This window comes from Urocitellus parryii, chromosome 4 (assembly GCF_045843805.1).
Source record: "Urocitellus parryii isolate mUroPar1 chromosome 4, mUroPar1.hap1, whole genome shotgun sequence".
Taxonomy (NCBI): Eukaryota; Metazoa; Chordata; class Mammalia; order Rodentia; family Sciuridae; genus Urocitellus; species Urocitellus parryii.
Genome location: NC_135534.1, coordinates 61,361,401 through 61,379,956, shown reverse-complemented (window position 1 = coordinate 61,379,956; position 18,556 = coordinate 61,361,401). Strand labels below are relative to the sequence as shown.

At 33.7% G+C, this 18,556-nt stretch overlaps 3 protein-coding genes across 3 annotated transcripts; 2 read left to right on the top strand and 1 right to left on the bottom strand.

Annotated features, from left to right (window-relative positions):
• The first annotated feature begins 766 nt into the window (after positions 1–766).
• On the top strand, positions 767–1,720 carry LOC113191233 (olfactory receptor 51G2-like). The gene has a single exon (XM_026400913.1). It carries the CDS (start codon positions 767–769, stop codon positions 1,718–1,720), a length of 954 nt encoding a protein of 317 aa, XP_026256698.1.
• Positions 1,721–12,606: 10,886 nt separating this feature from the next.
• LOC113191252 (olfactory receptor 51E1-like) lies at positions 12,607–13,551 on the top strand. The gene has a single exon (XM_026400926.2). The coding sequence runs from the start codon at positions 12,607–12,609 to the stop codon at positions 13,549–13,551; it is 945 nt and encodes a 314-aa protein (XP_026256711.2).
• Positions 13,552–17,278: 3,727 nt separating this feature from the next.
• Positions 17,279–18,229, bottom strand: LOC113191251 (olfactory receptor 51A4-like). The gene has a single exon (XM_026400925.2). It carries the CDS (start codon positions 18,227–18,229, stop codon positions 17,279–17,281), a length of 951 nt encoding a protein of 316 aa, XP_026256710.2.
• Positions 18,230–18,556: the final 327 nt, after the last annotated feature.

Here is an 18,556-nt window from a genome sequence, read left to right as displayed (position 1 = left end):
TTATTTTTGGTCAGTTTTACTGATTTATTACTTACATAAAATAAAATTTACCAATTTTAAGAGCAAAATTTGATGAGATTTTTAAATGTGTAAGTCATGGAAATAATCACCATGGTATGGAACATTTTCATCTTTCTAAATGTCTGTGCATTTCCCTTTGTAATCAAACACTTTACACTTTGTTTACTTATGTAACTGAGATCACATAGCATTCGGTGTTTTGTATTTGTCTTCTTTAGCATAGCATAAGTGATCAAGTCCTGCTGTTGCAACCAAAAGTAATTTCTTCCTTTTGAAATTTAAATTATAGGATCTGCCACAGTCTATCCATTCAATAATGAATATATATTTGATTTCCTTTCAGTTCTTTGCTACATACAACCTTAAGTAAAGTTTCTAGAAATAATTTTGTATAAGTCTTTATGTTGATAAGTGTTTTCCTTTCCCTTGGGTAAATTCCTAAGTGTGGAATCAGTGGGTAATATTACCTTAATGATAAATCCATACTTAGAAACTGCTAAATTTTTTCCAAAGAGGCTTGTATGATTTTGCACCCCATTAGCAATATATGAGAATTCTAGTTGTCTTACATCCTCACTCACAAAATTTGGCTTTCGTTTTTTTAGTTCTCCCTATCTTATAATTTCATATAAATATATATTTATATATATTTTACTTCCAATTTGTTTTTCCACTTCCTTGACACTGGATCTCTCTTTTGTAGGTTTGCAAGAATCCTGGACTGCAGTCCTACCTACATCTCACCATGCTGGATTTTAATAACACGTCTAATTGGCCCACTTTTTTCTTCATTGGTATTCCTGGTCTGGAGCCTGCACATATGTGGATCTCCATTCCTTTCTGTTTCCTGTACCTGGTGGCTCTTGTGGGTAATGTCCTTCTCCTGGTTATAGTCAGAACAGAACAGAATCTTCATGAACCACAGTTCTATCTTTTAGCCATGCTAGCCCTCACGGACCTGGGCCTTTCCTTGTCAACAATGCCAAGTGTCTTGGCTATCTTCTGGTTTGATGTCCACCACATTGGTCTGGATGCCTGCCTGACCCAAATGTTCTTCATCCACACCCTCTCCTCCGTAGAATCTGGTGTCCTGGTGGCCATGGCTTTTGACCGCTTGGTGGCTATCTGTGCTCCGCTGAATTACACCAGGATCTTGACACACTACACTGTTGCCTGCCTTAGTGGAGCTGCCCTCATACGGGGTGCCACTCTGCTGGCCCCTCTGCCTTTTTTCCTGAGGACATTTTCTTTCTGTGGGGCCAATATCCTCTCACACTCTTACTGCTACTATCCAGATATGCTGAACCTGGCCTGCGGGGATGTTACTTTCAGCAGTGTCTATGGGTTGGTCTGTGTGCTCTGCACCTTTGCAGTGGATGTTATCTTCATCCTTGTTTCATACATGAAAATCTTGGGCACTGTTATGAAACTGGGAATCCAAGACAGAAACTGGAAATCACTGCAAACCTGTGCCTGCCACCTGTGCACAGTGCTTGTGTTCTATTTGCCTCTCATCAGCCTTGCAGTACTGCATCGTTACACCCAGGAAACGTCCCCAATTCTGTACACCACCATGAGCAATGCCTATCTCCTCATGACACCACTGCTAAACCCTGTCGTCTACAGTCTCAAATCCCGGCAGATCCAAGCTGCCCTGCGCAAGCGATTTTGGGCACAACGTGTTGTTGCTGGGGAGTGAGATTTTCTCATTGTATCAGAAGGTGCAATTATATTAGCAGCATGCTATTTAAGATCTATGTGCCAAATAACATGCTAGGTCCCTTGCATTTGAATATGAAAAAATGCTCAGGCATTTTTTCCTTAAGAAGTGAACTAAGGTGGGAAAGAAAGAAAGGCAAAATGCTTTCATTATAATAATTGTGATCCTGAACGATGACTGGTAATAATAAGGAGAAATTGCAATAGAAGCCTTGTTCATTTTGAGGGGGTATGAGTTAAATGAAAATACATTATCATCACAACTAAGTTGTAAGTAAGTTAAGTCTAACTCTGGATTATAAATGATCAGGAAAAGGGTGATTTTACACACACACACACACACACACACACACACACACACACACACACACATATATATATATCTTCTAGATGGACACAATACCTTTATTTGATTTATTTATTTTTATGTGGTGCTGAAGATTGAACCCAGTGACTTACATGTGCCAGGCAAGCCCTGTAACACTAAGCCACAACCTCAGCCCCAAGGGCTGATTTTATAGAGAAGTACTGATGTCACATGATTCCTGGTTTCTAACATTGCTTAAATTGGAACACTAAAAATCCAAAACTGATGATGAATTTATGACTGTATATTTTGTATTGATTGATGGTCAGAACATCCTAATGATTAACAAAAGATAAAGGAACATTCAGAGAAAATATAACATGAGTCTGAGAAATGGTTATTCTTATCCATCTTGATACTTCAGTCAAAATTCATACTTAATTCAGAATCTTTTTTGTTTCCAATTTCATATTAAAATAGATATTCATTTCCTGACTTCATTAATAAAGATTATCCCTCTTCTGTAACTTCCCCAGGAGGAAAAATGAATTGGTGTGTTTTCTTCTGGGGCCAACTGTTTTAGAGTCTTAAGCAAATGAAGACTTGTCCTGCTAGGTTCAAGGTTGGAGGAAAGTGAAAGAGAGTGACTTAATTATCTGTGGAAATAAGTAAACATTTAGTAGAACCAGTAAGTATTCAAATCTGCTTTAAGAAAGTTTTAAAACACTCAAAAATATTTTTAAATGAGGTGTGGTGGTGTTCACCTGTAAATCTCAGGTACCTCAGAGGTTGTGGCATGAGAATTGCAAGTTCTAGGACAGCCTCTTGCAACTTAGAGAGACCCTGCTTCAAAATAAAATATGTAGCTTAGTGGTAAAGTGTTCTTGGGTTCAGAACTCAGTACCACACAAGATATATATTTTAATATCTTTCTTATATATTTAGTGGGCATTAGAATCATATAGAAGACATAATAGTCCCATAGCTTACATCCTATGAATGAAAACCATACAACACCAACAATATAAGGAAGAGAACATAATTATTGGGATAGGGTTTGGTTTGAATTGGTATATGAATGCAGAGGGAAGTAAAGCTTGTCAAAAACACTCAGGAAGATTGAAATCTGTAAACAAAATTATGAAAATTTGGTTTCAAATCCAAATCATTTACTTACCTGTGTTCTAGTAAATATTTACAAGATAGAGGGGGTTAATTAAAAAAAAATGATCTTTGCTCTTAGTAAAAGAACATTTGATAAATATTAAACACACTAAAACTATTAAATGAAATTCTGTCTGTAAAAATGTTTTCCATCCTTTAAGGTCCAGTTTGATAATTTTCTTTTTGTGAGTCTTTCTGGTCAGGCATCTCTTGACTTCTCTAAGCATCAGTGCAGAGATCTGGGGACCATTGCTCAACAATTCTTTAATTTTTTGAAAACTGGAGGCAGATTTCCTTTGTGAAACCTTTCACTTTTCTGCATGGTGTGTTTGAGATCAATACTATGAATATTCCAGTAAATTCCTCCATTCATGCTTTATTTGAATACAATTTTCCCCTTCAGGTTTTACTCTAAAACTATGTAATATGAAAGTTTGCTTGTTTGTTTATTTAATGTTTGTGTTGCTACTCTGGAGAAATACCAAACTTTTGTGATAATCATATTTCCCATATATGTAGAAGCTAATACCTATCTAAATTATGAGAATTTAGTATAAAACAAAGTAAAAGTAAATGAGATATAGCTTCAGAAATAAATAAAAATCTAATTGTGCTGAGTGCTTAATATGATCTTTAGGACCATAAAATCTTTACTTTGAATCTGGTATCTATTTTAGTATTTTGTTTTACATCTCTTTTTAACCTGTATATGAAATAATGAGGCAGATTAAGGGTATAGAATATTCTCTTTAGATGGATTGGACCATTTATTTAATTCTATTCTATAAAATGAAAAATTCAATATTATCAAAAATTATTCCTTTCTTATTTTACTCATTAGTAACAATTCCCTCCACCTTTATTATCAAACATATTTTTGGCTTACTAGTTTTGGTGTATTATATTATTAACAAACAAATTAACAAAAAAGCTAAGCATAGTAATTTTGTTTCCTAAGAATTAAAAAGCTCTTTGATATTAAGGCATAAATATTGTTTTATTAGTCTTACTCTACTCATAGTTAATATTCTTTCCCATAAATTAAACCACAATGTCTATATTGAAGGACTGTGGTTCCAAGACATTTATATTGTTAGATATAAACTTATATGCATTAACTCACTTTATGTCTAACTTAGCAAGCTTACTTGAATATTTATAAAAAATTACCTTTGTTCAAACCCCTGTTCCTCAGAGCTCTTCTCCTTTATTATCATATTACAGTTCCCTTGTTAATGAACAAATTAATATTTGAAATATACCATTTTTGCATTTATATTAGTAGCTCTATGTTATGAAAATTATATTTTAACAAATTAAATTCAGACTGACTGGTTTTCTATGTAAATATCTTAGAATTGGCATTTCCTAAGGTATAAAGCAAGCATGTCATGCTCCATAGTTCACACTCAACATTCAGTAAAAAACCCAAAGCTATTTAACTCAGGTCAAGATAGAAGAAGAGTGGTAGTGTTGGGTGCTATTTCTAAACAGACAATTATTTATGCTAGAAAGCAATAGGAAAAAAAAGTGAATTCAGTGCCTTCAATTGATTTGGAAAGTAAATTCATTACAATAATAATAATAACTAAAGCAGTATTATCAAGTGCTTATTTTATTCCAACCATTCCATTATGACTTCATGGTTTTGATTGCACTTATCGTGTTGAATTTATTTTTATTATTATTATTTTTTAATGTGGCCTTTTTCTTTCTTTTTTTATTGGTTGTTCAACATTACAATGCTCTTGACAATGTTGAATTTATTTTGTGTCATTTAAAAAAATATCTTTCTTTCAGTACATGGTTTACCTTCATTTTCTTAATCATGTTTCTCAAAGGAAGGAATTAAAAAAAATATTTGATGAAGTCTAAATTATTACTTTTTTCATTTCATGATGTTAAGTTCTAATAAGTCACAATCAAGGATCAAAAATATTTTCTATGAGGCTATCTACTAGATGTTTTATGATTTTAAATTTTGTGTTTAGGTCTTGTTGTAATTACAATTAATTTTTATATGGCATTAAACTAATGCCATATAAACCACAAATTCCATTTATATAACATAAATTATGACATATTATACGAATGTCTTGTTTAACCATCAAGATTTCTTGAAAAGATTCATTGAATTATCCTGATACTATTGTTGCATAAATTAGGCATATATCTATTAATCTATATATGAACAGTCTAATTTGTTTCAATGATCCATGTAACTATCCTAATGTTAATAGTGTTCTGTCTTTATTCCTGAGGCATTATAATAAGACTTAAAATCTTATAATGTTTCCAACTTCATTTTAAAAATATTATGATTCCTCTACATCCTTTGAAATTCAAATGAATTTTATACTCATTATAAATTGTATCAATTGGTTAATTTATAATCAAACATTGATTAATGATTCAAAGTTTATAGCTGTTTATCATAACTCATCAGGAAATGAGTTTTATCTTAAACTTGAGTATCTTTTTTTCTCTTATTCACCAAAAGAATTAAAATTCATTCATGTCTGATGTTTGCAATAACTGGCTTTCTTTGGTTGCAATCATCTCTGAATTTTTTTTAACTTTTTTTTTTTTTTTTACCTGATGACCATGTTATTGCACATTCCTAAACAACCCCCTTCTCAGCCAATATACACACATATTTTTGGAATGGAAGAACAATTGCTTCATTAGGGATATATGTATTTTTATATATGAATTTTATGAGAGAGGAGAGAGAGAGAGAGAGAGAGAGAGAGAGAGAGAGAGAGAGAGAGGGAATGTTCACAAAATTCCACTGGGAATCATTATCCAAAGCAATAAGTACTTCCATGAAAATTCAGTTGATGGAACTGCAGTGCCAGCCTCACCCAAGTTCTCCAATCATAGGCATCAAGGTAAACCTAAACATTTGTGTGTTTGGGAATCTACCTAGGGTATAGATGGAGAATAATATGCTAAGCATAAGTATTATTTTATTGGTCTGCTCCTGGGTGACCTTCATCTGCCCATACATAAGACCATAAGGTTATATTGAGAGGGTACAGTTCCAAGAAATCACTTATACATTGTTAGATATAAACTTAAACAGTATCAGGAGGATTTAGTGATTTGCCAGGGATTAAAGAATCACATCCACATTCTTCCAAAATATGGCTTGAGCACATCCACTTTTATTCACAGTATCAAACACACTCTGACCCAGATTCTTCCTTCCTGGGAAACTAAAATAGGTTCAAAGTGTCTTTCTTTTCTTACACTTCTTCCCTTTCAAGTCATTCTCCAAACAGTAGTGGAAATGAACTTTCTGAATTGAAAACATAATCATATCATCAGTCTATTGATTTTCTTAGGCTCATTACAACCTGATCCAGCCTTACCTCAACTATTTCAGCCAGGTCCTTTGTTTCACTAAGCTGAGTTTTTCTTTCAGTTGTTATCTACCACATGCATTAAAGCTAAGTCCCTTGATCTCTCCTTTGATAAGAATTCTCCCTGTGTATTTCCTGATAACTTATTTCTCCCTTTCATTCCAAGCACTTGTGGCAACCTCTTCATGTTAACACAATACCTTCATGTTAATATAATATAATACCTCATTAGAGAGGACACATAATCAAAGGGTAGGAATTACTTTTGTTATTTGTTTTTTTGTCTGAAATCTAGGTTTGTACCCTGTTCAGAAAGTTAAAAGTAATATCTCAGCTCCATAATATATTGACTTAGAGTACATTGGATATCAGAAGCTCTTGAACAAAGAAGTAAAAGTGTGGTTTCCCTTGCAAATGGTTATGGTATCTCAATCAGTAACTGTATGCTTTCAAATTTATCTTCTGATATTCAGTACATTTTAGGATAATAATTACATATGTCTAGTAAAAGCATTCTCTTCTATGTAGCAATGACTGAACAATGTTGAAAAACTCCATTAAATTTAGTTTACTTTTCAGAGATTTGGAAATTTTTAAGGATAAAATTGAGCAAAGATCATTTGGCTCAACTTACAGATATAAATATGATTACACCTTGAGATTTTATATAAATTAGTTTTAATAATAATGTCATGAAAATAATGAAGCTATTTTCCCATGTATTCAGGGCATTACAGCAATCCCTTGCATACAGTGTGATTTCAATAAACATTTAATAAGTGATTGAAATGATGAACAAATGAACTCAAAAAGAGAAGAGACATGAATATTTTATAGCAGAGACATTATGAAAGGGACACCAGGTTGCATAAGAAAGATTGGAAAGTCTGCTGTTTATATGATTCAGGGGGCATTAAGAAGGGTGCACATCTTTTATTTTTGAAAAAGTAAAATTTGGGAGAAGAGGAGCTAGATTTAAAAAAATGTAAATTTCCAGCCCACGAGTTTGACTTTTTTTCTTTTCATGAATCAGAATATATCATTCTTGTCATATATTAACCTATAATAGTGCTTATTTTGAAAAAAATATTAACAATTTTGCATTGGGGTAACAAATGAGAATAAACAAAAATTCAGGGACTTTAGGTTAGCAATAATGAAATATAGGCTTATTTTCCCTACCTCAAAAAAATATTCTTATATCTTGAATATTTTTTTTCTCATAATTTATTCATATATTTAAATATTATCTGTAAATCTTTCTTTATTATTATATTTACTTAGTAGTATATTTTTACTCCTCACCATGATAAGTTTCACCTCTAAAATTTCCACTATTTATCCTCTAATCTTCTTTTTCTCTCTTATTTATTAAATTTAGTTTTGCATTGGCTGTGCTGGTATTAACCATGTTTTTGCTTTATCCAATATCTTTATTTAATGTTTTATGTGGTGCTGAGGATCAAATCCAATGCCTCACACATGCTAGGTGAGCGCTCTACCACTGAGCTACAACCCCAACCCCTTGTTTTATGAATAATTTTGAAATATTCTGTGTTTTCTATCGACTGCATCTAATTTCTAAAATTCTTATTAGGTAGCACTGATCTTGTTTGAGGGAAAAATGTTATTCTGTGAGATTCTAATACAGCAATTACTGTGCAACAAGAAAGTTTGTAAATGTGGGTAAAATCATTAGTTTTTCTCCCATTCCAAAAGTTCCCAGGAATTATACCATATATTAGTTTTCTTAATATTTGGTTATTTAATTTATTATCATTTTAGATTTCATTTTTTGTGCAAGTTCTCTGTTTTTTTTTTTTTTTAACCCAAGGCCTCCTGCATCCTAAGCACACACTCCACCACTGAGCTTACTGAGCTACACTCCTAGTCTTATATTGAATTTCTAACCAAAACAATATCCTATCCTATTGAAAAAGAAACATGCTTCCATTATCATGACCACATATGCTGTCTGCCAGTTTTGATGTTTAATATATTGTTAAAATTTCTTCTTCTTGTTTCATCTTTTATTTTTGGAACATTTTGCTTCATCTGGAGATTTGCTGACTTCTCATCTCAATCATGCATATTTCTGGTTTCTCTCTGCAATACTCATCACTTTAACCTTGCCTCTCTTGAGAATCCTGGATCCCACTTCATGCATCTTTCATTTCTCTTTCTTGGTTTCCAGACTCATATTCTGGAAAACATTCTTTAATAATTTTTTTCCAGCATATATATCCCAAAACTTTCATGGCTGTTAACCCCACCCCCACCCCCCTGGAGAGAACACCCATTCTCCCTTGAATGTGTATTCCTTGCTTTACCTCGAAAGGTCTCACTCTAGAGATGGCCAATGTTTTCTCTTAAATGTGCTTCCACTTTCTTAATGAACTTCTGTCTATGACTTTGGATAAAAGTTCCTTATTTTATTTTTTTGTGGTGCTTGGGATTTAATCCAGGGCCTTATGCATGCGAGGCAAGCACTCTACCAACTGAGATATATCCCCAGCCCTCCTTTATTTTTATCAAATTCAAGGTATCTGTATTTTTTCCTCACATTAATTGGTAGCTAGAGGTCTACAGAATTCTTGATTGAATAAAAGAAGAAAGAAGAAGAAAGAGGAAAAGAAGGAGCAGGAGAAGAAAAGGAGGAGGAGGAGGAGGAGGAGGAGGAGGAGGAGGAGGAGGAGGACAACAACACAGGGAAGCATCATTTTACTGTTTCTACAATCCTGGTTTAATAATGAGAATAATAGCATCTATCTAGTTATCTCTGATTTGTGGACTTTTCCCTTTTCCTTTATTTTCTTCTATGTGGTCTTGTTATCAATAAGCACTTAAGATGTTCATGTTTTCCAATGAGTTTTCAAGTGTAATAAGAGTGTTTTTTTTTTTTTTTTCTATCCTTCTCTTTGTTAAACCTATGTATCATTTCAGGCTGATATCAAGAATCCCTTTCTTACACAATTTCTTAAGTGATCCTGCCTTCAATGTCAGTATTCTGTCCTTTAGGAAATCACATATTATACCTCCTTAACATATTCATATATTCTCATTTGTGTGACCATGATTTTATTTATTTTTCTCTATTTTATCATTTTTCTTTTCCTTTTTTGTAATTGGTGTTTTATTTATTTGTGTTCTAATTGTCCAGATTGAATTCATAAAAGTTTTCTTTTCTTCAGATTTTTTGTTTACCTCAGAGGTACTCAAAGTTGGGTCCTTGAACCAGCCACATAAGTATGACCAGGGATATTGTTTGAAATGTCAATCCTCAGGCCCCTCTCAGGCCTACTGAATGAGAGACCCTGGGGTTGAGCCTCAGTCTTCAGTGTTTGAATAAGCCCAACAGAAAAAAAATTCTGATACAAGCCCATGTACCAGATAGTGTTTTACATGGTATCCTGTTGCTTTATGAATGGATTATTTTTAAATATTATATTTCTAAGTATATCTGAGAATATTAATTTGTTTTAAGTTTCTTTTCTAATACATACATTTTTTTCCTGTGAGTTAGATGATATGCTTTTCTATACTTCTAGTAACTTTAAAAACTTCACTATCTGTTTTTCTTTTTCTTTCAGTCTTGATTGAACCCAGAACAAGCACCTACCACTGAGTTACTCCAGATGTTTTTATTCTTATTTTTTTGAAACAGGGTTTTAATAAGTTGCCCAAATACTCCAAATCTATGATTCTATTTTCTCCTTTTGCTTTCCCCAATCTTTGTGCATACCAATCATGCCAGTGGGAAATCTCTATGATTCTATGGAACAGGTGTCTTCTCTCTTAAAACCTATGCATGTTTGAGCCTGGTCATTACAAATCAGTTTTATCTCATAACTTTCATTCCCTTTGCCCAAGAAAAATGGTAAAATTTGTCTTTCAATGAATGTACTCTCTCTTCTTTGTTCAACATTTAGTGTATGTTTGTTTGAATTTAGGAGGGATAAAAGACAAAGATGTATATACATCTTTGTCTTTATACATATATATGTAGTATATATGTATATATATGGAAGAGATTAAAGAAAAATGAAGACTTTTGTATAGATAATTTTATTTATTTGAGGTTCTTTATCATGTCATTTAAAATGTTTTTTAGTGTTTTAGATAATTTTTTTATTTATCTAAGTTAACATTTTTGGATCATTACATTGTTAAATGATACCATTTTTTGAACATTTGGTCACTTATTACTTGATGAATAGAAAGTGAAATTATAGGACCAGCAAGTGAAATGTATTCTCATCATTAATATATGAGTGTCTGTAGTAATGTATTTAATTAATCTAGGACAGATATGATGATTTCCTCAGGGCTATATTATAGATAATTATAAGGCTCTATCATGGAGACAGTTCAGATATCTAATTATGTATATGGAAAGTGACTTTAGTTTTACAAACGTTAAATTCAAAATGCATGAAAGTAACACGAGGAAAAAAACAAGATATATATTTAAAAGCAACTAACATCAAAATTTAATTGATATGAGGAACATAGCGATTGACAACAGAGTAATACTAATTACAGAGTCTCTCACAGATAATGAGAGACCTTAAAAATGTCTAAGGAGTATTGTTTAAAACAAGAAAATATCAAGAGAATGTAATCTTTTAAGTCAAGAAAGATAAGTTTCCACAGACAAAATAATTGAAATGGTCAACTACTTTCAAAAGCCCAAAGAATTTAAGTAACCAATGGTGAGATGACTGTTAGAGCTGGTGAATACACATCCTAGTTGGCCCAACTAAGAATTGCTCCAATAGGAATTTAAGCTTCTTATTCTGTGACAATAATTATTAGAGCTCCCTTTGAGCTCCCTTTACTCAGATAAAACATATGAGTATGTTTGAAAATTATATGAAACTGTTACCATAGAGGTAAAGATCATACTATGGATAATAAAGGGACACACATATGATATGTATATCTGTCCATCTTATGTATAACAATTTGATATAAATATGGAAATATTAAACTATATTATATATTACATGTGTGCATATATATATGTAAATATAGGTTTAAAGTTTAAAGTATACTAATATATGACAGAAAATTAGTGTGTAATTAGAGTGGGAATTCAGCTCAAAGGAGAAATATCTTGTCATATAACTTTTTATCACAAATAATTTGAATGTCTTATATTACAGGTGTGAGGAAACAAATAGCAAAAAGATTGCAATTATAGGTGAAATGATCAACAACAACGTGATAGTTCAGCACTGAGTAAATTGAGAAAGGGGCTATTTTAGATTACAGTGAGGATATGCCCTTAGTTAGAAATAGGAGCACAATGCAAAATGTGAATTCTCTGTGTTAGTTTGGGAATTGAGAAGAATTTCTGAAAGTTTCAGCAGAGATAAGGCTCAATGCATACACTGTGTGTGGGTGTATTTGTGTGTTTGTGTGTGTGTGTGTATGTGTGTGTGTGTGTGTGTGTGAAAGAGAGAGAGATCGCAAGAGAGGGAGGGAGGGAGGGAGGGAGGGAGGGAGAGAGAGAGAGAGAGAGAGAGAGAGAGAGAGAGAGAGAGAGAGAGACTCTGAAACACTGTTGCACAGATTGTCTCTATAACCTTGCTGAAGCACTGGTTAGCCTGCTGTTCAAGATCACTTATTCTTCACTTTCTTTTCCTAAGAGAGTTTTAAGCAGCCTGTGTTTTCACAACAGAGTTGCTTTTACCACTGCATAATTTCTGGACCTGACTTTAGAATAGATAGTAGTAGGTACTCTACTCATTTTCACTTCAAGTTTAACTTGTTTAGGTCTGTGTGGAGATTCTTAGTAAACAGAGTAACTGATCCCACAGCAGTTTCAGAAGGGAAACCACTTTTATTCCTCGGTATAAGAATTATTAATGTCATTTTACTCTTGATTCAGTCTCATCCTTAAACTTTAATATTCACTAGGCTCTTTTAGTCAAATTACTCGTCTCCTGAATTTGACATTTCCTTTTTTCTTCTTCCTTAGGATCCATTTCTGGGAAACTGTTGTGAACAGGGCTCCTCACAGTTTTCATGTTTGAATTCAACACCACGACATTTCAGCCTTCTTTTTTTATTCTTACTGGCCTCCGCGGGCTGGTGGGTGCCCGCCTATGGCTGGGACCACTCTTGAGCCTGATGTACATTACTACAATGGCAGGAAACTGCACAGTAATATACTTGGTGAGGACTGAGAGGAGTCTACAGGAGCCTCAGTACCATTTCTTGTCCATGCTGGCTGGGGCTGATATTGTCCTCTCTGTCTCCACCCTTTTGTCTGTGCTCAAGGTCTTTATCCTTGGCCTGTATGAAATTGCATTTGATAGTTGCCTCACTCAACTCTTCTTTATTCATACATCCTCTTCCATGGGCTCAGGTATCCTGTTGGCCATGGCTTTTGACCGCTTTGTGGCCATCAGTCACCCCCTGCAATATACCACCATACTCACCAACTCACGAGTCACCAAAATGGGACTGGCAGCCTTGCTGAGGGGTGTAGCACTCATGACTCCATTGCCCATCCTGCTAAAGAGGCTGCCTTTCTGCAAGGGCCAGATGCTCTCCTATTCCTACTGTCTCCATCCAAATGTCATGAAGCTAGCTTGTGGTCAAGTCAAAATCAATATTTTCTATGGTCTGGTTTTGGTCATCTTTTCTTTTGGGATTGATTTTCTCCTCATAGCCCTTTCTTATGTTCAGATATTCCAAGCAGTGCTGGGTATTGCTTCCAGAGAAGGACAGATGAAGGCACTCAATACCTGCTTGTCTCATATCTTTATTGTGTTTATTTATTATGGACCTCTCCTGGCAATAACTGTAATGCATCGAATCAGCCAGAAAAGTTCTCCATTGGCACATGCAGTCCTGGGAAATATTTACCTCTTTATGCCCCCAATGCTCAACCCAATTGTGTATAGTCTGAAGACCAAACAGATCCGTGCTGCTCTGAGAAAATCTTTCAAGGTCCAGCAAGCATGAAGAATTAGAAAAGTTAAAGATGATTTAAATGAGGGAAAATAGAACTTTCAGTTTTATAATTATTTAAAAATTGAATATCATTGCTATAATTTTAGATATAGGATGTGGATATAAATATGAATATGATGATAAAATCTTCTAAATTACAGTTTATGAATAAAGATTATACTTTTATGTATTCATAATATGTCTTTGTCCCACATTACTTACCATGTGTTTTGAGATATTTTGTGAACAAAGTTGAAACAAATGAGAAATACTTGGCTAGAGTACTCATGTCAGCTCCTTGTCATAGATAGTTCTAATGTTTTTCCATATTTTCTAATAAAGTTTATAATTCAACAATTTTTCAAGAAGACCAGAGAGTTTAGCAAATCTCCAACCATATATTCTAACTTTCCATTTTATTTTCTTTCCATATGTTTTATTATATTTTTAAATTCTTCCATATTATTTTGACTATATCAAATTACAGGTGCCTGGGTCATAGTAGAAAATGTATAAATAATTTTGTATATCACTCTGTTTATCCAAGATTTGAGTCAAATACAATAAAATTCTTTCCAACTCCTCCACCAAGATATGAAAATCCATATTTTTTAAAATTGTTGTTTATCCAAGTTTCCTACAGATTGTACCATTTTTACTATGTTTACTGCTTTTTATTTTCTCCACAGACATGGAACATATTCTATATTATCATTGAGGAAATTTTTACTCATTTATGATCTTCACATAGGTGTGAGCACTCAGTCAAAATTAAATTATTGAAATTCTGTTCCAAATTCTTCCTTTTATTAAATTCCTGTTGTAGGTAAATTATGATTAGAATGTCTATGTTGCTATAGTGAAAAGAATCTTATTATCTCTATGTACCTCCTACATTTCTTCACATTTCACTATGTCTCCTAAATATATCTTAAATGTGTCCACTCATTTACATTTGTATATTTTCTTCACTAGTTCAATGTTTCACTTCACTAGTTTAATGTTTCCTTCTTCATCTATTTTAATTTCTTAATTTTCCCACTTAACATTAACTCATTCTCAAACAATTGCTTACTTTGCTCCATAAACTGCAAAACAAATATGATCATGTTGAATCTTTGAGTTTTTGCAATTGAATCTTTTTTGTCTGTTATGACAAATTTAACTTAATGCTTATGATATGGGAGGATGTCCATGATCTGACCTTTTCCCATTTTCTTTCACAACCCATTCTTACTAAAAAATCTTTAGTTTTCTGAACAATGCATGCTAGTTCAGATTCTTTTTATATTTTTGTATTGTTTATACTTATATACACTTCTCATTCTTTATTAAGGAAAAAAATGTTCATCATTGGAGATACTCTTATAAGTTCTAAAAAGAAAAAAATTACATATATATATATATATATATATATATATATATATATATATATAAGAACTGGAAATTGTACCCAAGGGAACTCTATCACTGAACTATGTCACTAGCTCTTTTATTTTAATTATTATGTTTATTTTTGAGATAGTATCTTGTTAAGATACTACCCTGCTTCAAGCTTCCCAAATTGTTGAAATTACAGGCATGAATCACTACACTACCCAGTTCTTCAACCAACATTTTGTTAATGAAAATTCATTGTTGACCCAATGATCCTGAGTGCGGTGGTCTTGTGGGACTGAGCCCTTGCTCATTGGTATCTGATGCTATCTCTTGACAGATGGTGTCAGAATTGAATCGAATTAACATATATCCAACGAGTATCTACTGGAGAATTGTTTGCTTGGTTTCAGAAGCATTCTGTGCTATATTGAGTAGCTGTGAGAATAGGCAAAATCCTTTTGGTTGGTTTCCCCCTGTATTCTCAGTGTGTGTGTGAGGGGTTGGGAGATGGAGAAAGATTAAAATACAATAGAAGAAATAATAAAATTAAATATTCAAGAGACTTCCAAAAAGAAAAATCTAATAATAGACAAAATGCTAAATAATATATATGAAATAATGTCTTAATATATCATCAGAGTGACCTTGACTATTGTGAAAATAGTATCAAGGTGGCAGGCATTAACCCAACCCAAGAAGAGCATTTCAACATCCTGCAAAAAATATTGAAATTGGCTAATAGAATATTAACTTTAATATAATTAATATATGTTAATACCAATTAATCAATTAAATAAATAAATGTAAAACACTGACTAAAGCTCTTTTATCCACCGCTTGCTATTATCCTTTGCCACTGTTCCTCCAAGCTGTCTTCTGTAGTTGTACTCTATTACCTGTACCTCCTTTAGGTATAGTCCTCTGTCCTACTCCCATGCCTTTGCACATACTTTTAATTTTGCCTAATATATTCAATCCACTTTCCCCTCACTAAGATCTGTTAGTTTTTACTATTTTTCATTTCCTCATTTTAGTCTCTGACTCTTACAGCCCGGTTTATACATCTCATAGTGCTCTGACCTCAGCTTTATGATGGACACTGTATATTCATCACGCACTCTCTGCCTTTCCACATAGACTCTATTCAAAACTAAAGCAATTTTCTGAATTATCTTCATATTCCCAGATTTCAGCAAATAAGAAACATATCAATTACTTTAAAAGAATTATGGAAATGAGGAAGATGGGTGGGGGGAGGAAAGGAGAAAGTCTAGCAGTTCAGCAGACACAAAGGAATTTATCATGTTCAGGAAACAGTACTTGTTTCCACCTGTTATTTTCCAGGGCTTCATATAGGTACCAGGAATACATTTTTGAACAACAGGGCAAGTTTACCCAACCTTGTGGAATTTACATTCTAAAAATAAGGGGAAGAGGGAAAACACAAGATACTACCTTTTCTGAGAACATTGGTTCAATCAGAATAATACTCCAAGTGAGAAGACAGGATGGTTTCTTATATACACAATCTCTTCTTCTCAGATGACCATTTTTCTCTCCATACCATATCAGGTACTCTTGTATCCTCTGAATTTATCCTTAGACGTACATTTAGTGTTTTTCAAACAATGAACTCTTGTCTCCTAAAGTTTATTCCCTGCCCATCAAATGAAAAAGACCTGGTCTGACTATGCTAAGTAAATATAGATGTGTAGTCCTGGAAAAGTAACCTGATAGCTAGTGTTTTGCATTTTAAAATTGTTTTTTGACATTTGTATTAAATTTTAATATTGATATAATTTTACACTTTCAAAAAGTCAAATAGATCCCCTTATTGTTTATCCACTGACACATTAAATGGTAGATAAACTTTCATCAACTTTAAATTTATCATTTCTAGTTAACAATACAAAAATATATTTACCTCCCCTAATTTTCAAATTTTTCACTTATGCTAATGGACAATTCCTTGGAAGAGTAATTTGAAATTTATAAAAACAAGTTAATGTTTTTTTCTTTTTGCTGCCTAGTTCTGGTTTCATTGCTATTTTCCATAAGATGGTCATTAACTGCTCAGTTTCAACAGACTTTCAAGGTACACCATTTCATGTGTTTCTTTAAAAGAGAAAACAAAACAGAAATACACATATCACACACTGATGTTTACAAATACTCCCATTTCACAATGTGGTAATTTTCTTCTTAGACAATAAACAAGACACCACCATCTTGGCAGACAAGAAAATATATCAGTTCTTGCAAAACCATATCATGAAGTGATGACATATTCCCTAGAGAAGCAGATAGATCAAAAGGGCAGAGAAGGTTAGGGTGTCTCTTTGACTAAGGCCATATGGGACTACATAAAGTTTGCCCTGCTCTTGAGTATCTTGGGCAATGCTGACCTTATCTGTTTGGTTTTTAGGCTATAAACCAAGGGATTAAGGACAGGAGTCAGAAAGAGGAAGAGATTGGCCATGGTGACATGGAGAAGAGGAGATGTGAACGTACCAAACCTGTGAATTAGGGCCAACACAATGAGGGGCACATAAAAGATGAAGACAGTGAAGATATGAGAAACACAAGTATTAAGTGCCTTAAGTTGACCATCTCCTGAGGCAACACCCAGCACTGTTTTCAAAATCAAGATGTATGAAACGACAATGAATATAGAGTCAATTGCAAAGGAGCAGAGGACTAGAGACAGTCCATAGACGATGTTGACTCTCACAGAGCCACAGGCCAGCTTCATCACATCAGGATGGTAGCAATAACAATGGGACAGAATGACACCTTTGCAGAAAGGCAATCGCTTGAGCAAGATTGGCAAAGGCACCATCAACAGCACACTCCGAAACACAGCTATGAGCCCTATTCCTATAATCCTAGGAGGAGTTAAAACCACAGTGTAGTGCAGCGGGTCACAGATAGCTACAAATCGGTCAAAAGCCATAGCCAGCAGGATGGCTGACTCCATGGAGGAGAAGGTATGAATGAAGAACATCTGTGTCAGGCAAGAATGGAACTCAATCTCCCTGTGATTCAGGAGGAAGACCTTGAGTACTGTAGGTAGAGTTGATAAAGATAGACCCACATCTGTAGCTGCCAGCATAGACAGGAAGATGTACTGAGGCTCATGAAGGATGGAGGTGGTTTTGATAACAAAGAGGATGGTGCAGTTTCCTAGGAGGGCAACTAGGTACATGAAGCCCACTGGAATAGAGATCCATATTTGTACAAACTCCAGTCCAGGAATGCCTGTTAGAAGGAGAGTAGGTGGCTGAAACCAACTCTTGTTTGTAAGCTCCATATCATGCCCAGAGGAGCTTTCAAATGTTCCTGTTGCAAGAAAAAAAAATCATAAATTTTAAGATAGGAAGAGATAATGCATCTGACTCCTGCAGTGCAATATTAATCCTAGATATGTTTACCTTATGGAATTAATCCTTAGAAAGTTTTCAAACGTATCTGAATGACTATTTGCAGTTAGGTCAATGAATAACTGCTATGAAAATATAAGAGCTAAGAGAATTCCTTTGATCTAGAACATTCAAACATTGATCAAGTGAAAATGAAACTTGAGAACATTGTTTATTATCACAATTCTTAGAAAAAAAATCACTCTCTCATGTCTTTC

Coding starts and splice junctions, on each gene's coding strand:
- LOC113191233 (XM_026400913.1), top strand. CDS start 767: ATGCTGGATTTTAATAACACGTCTAATTGGCCCACTTTTTTCTTCATT.
- LOC113191252 (XM_026400926.2), top strand. CDS start 12,607: ATGTTTGAATTCAACACCACGACATTTCAGCCTTCTTTTTTTATTCTT.
- LOC113191251 (XM_026400925.2), bottom strand. CDS start 18,229: ATGGAGCTTACAAACAAGAGTTGGTTTCAGCCACCTACTCTCCTTCTA.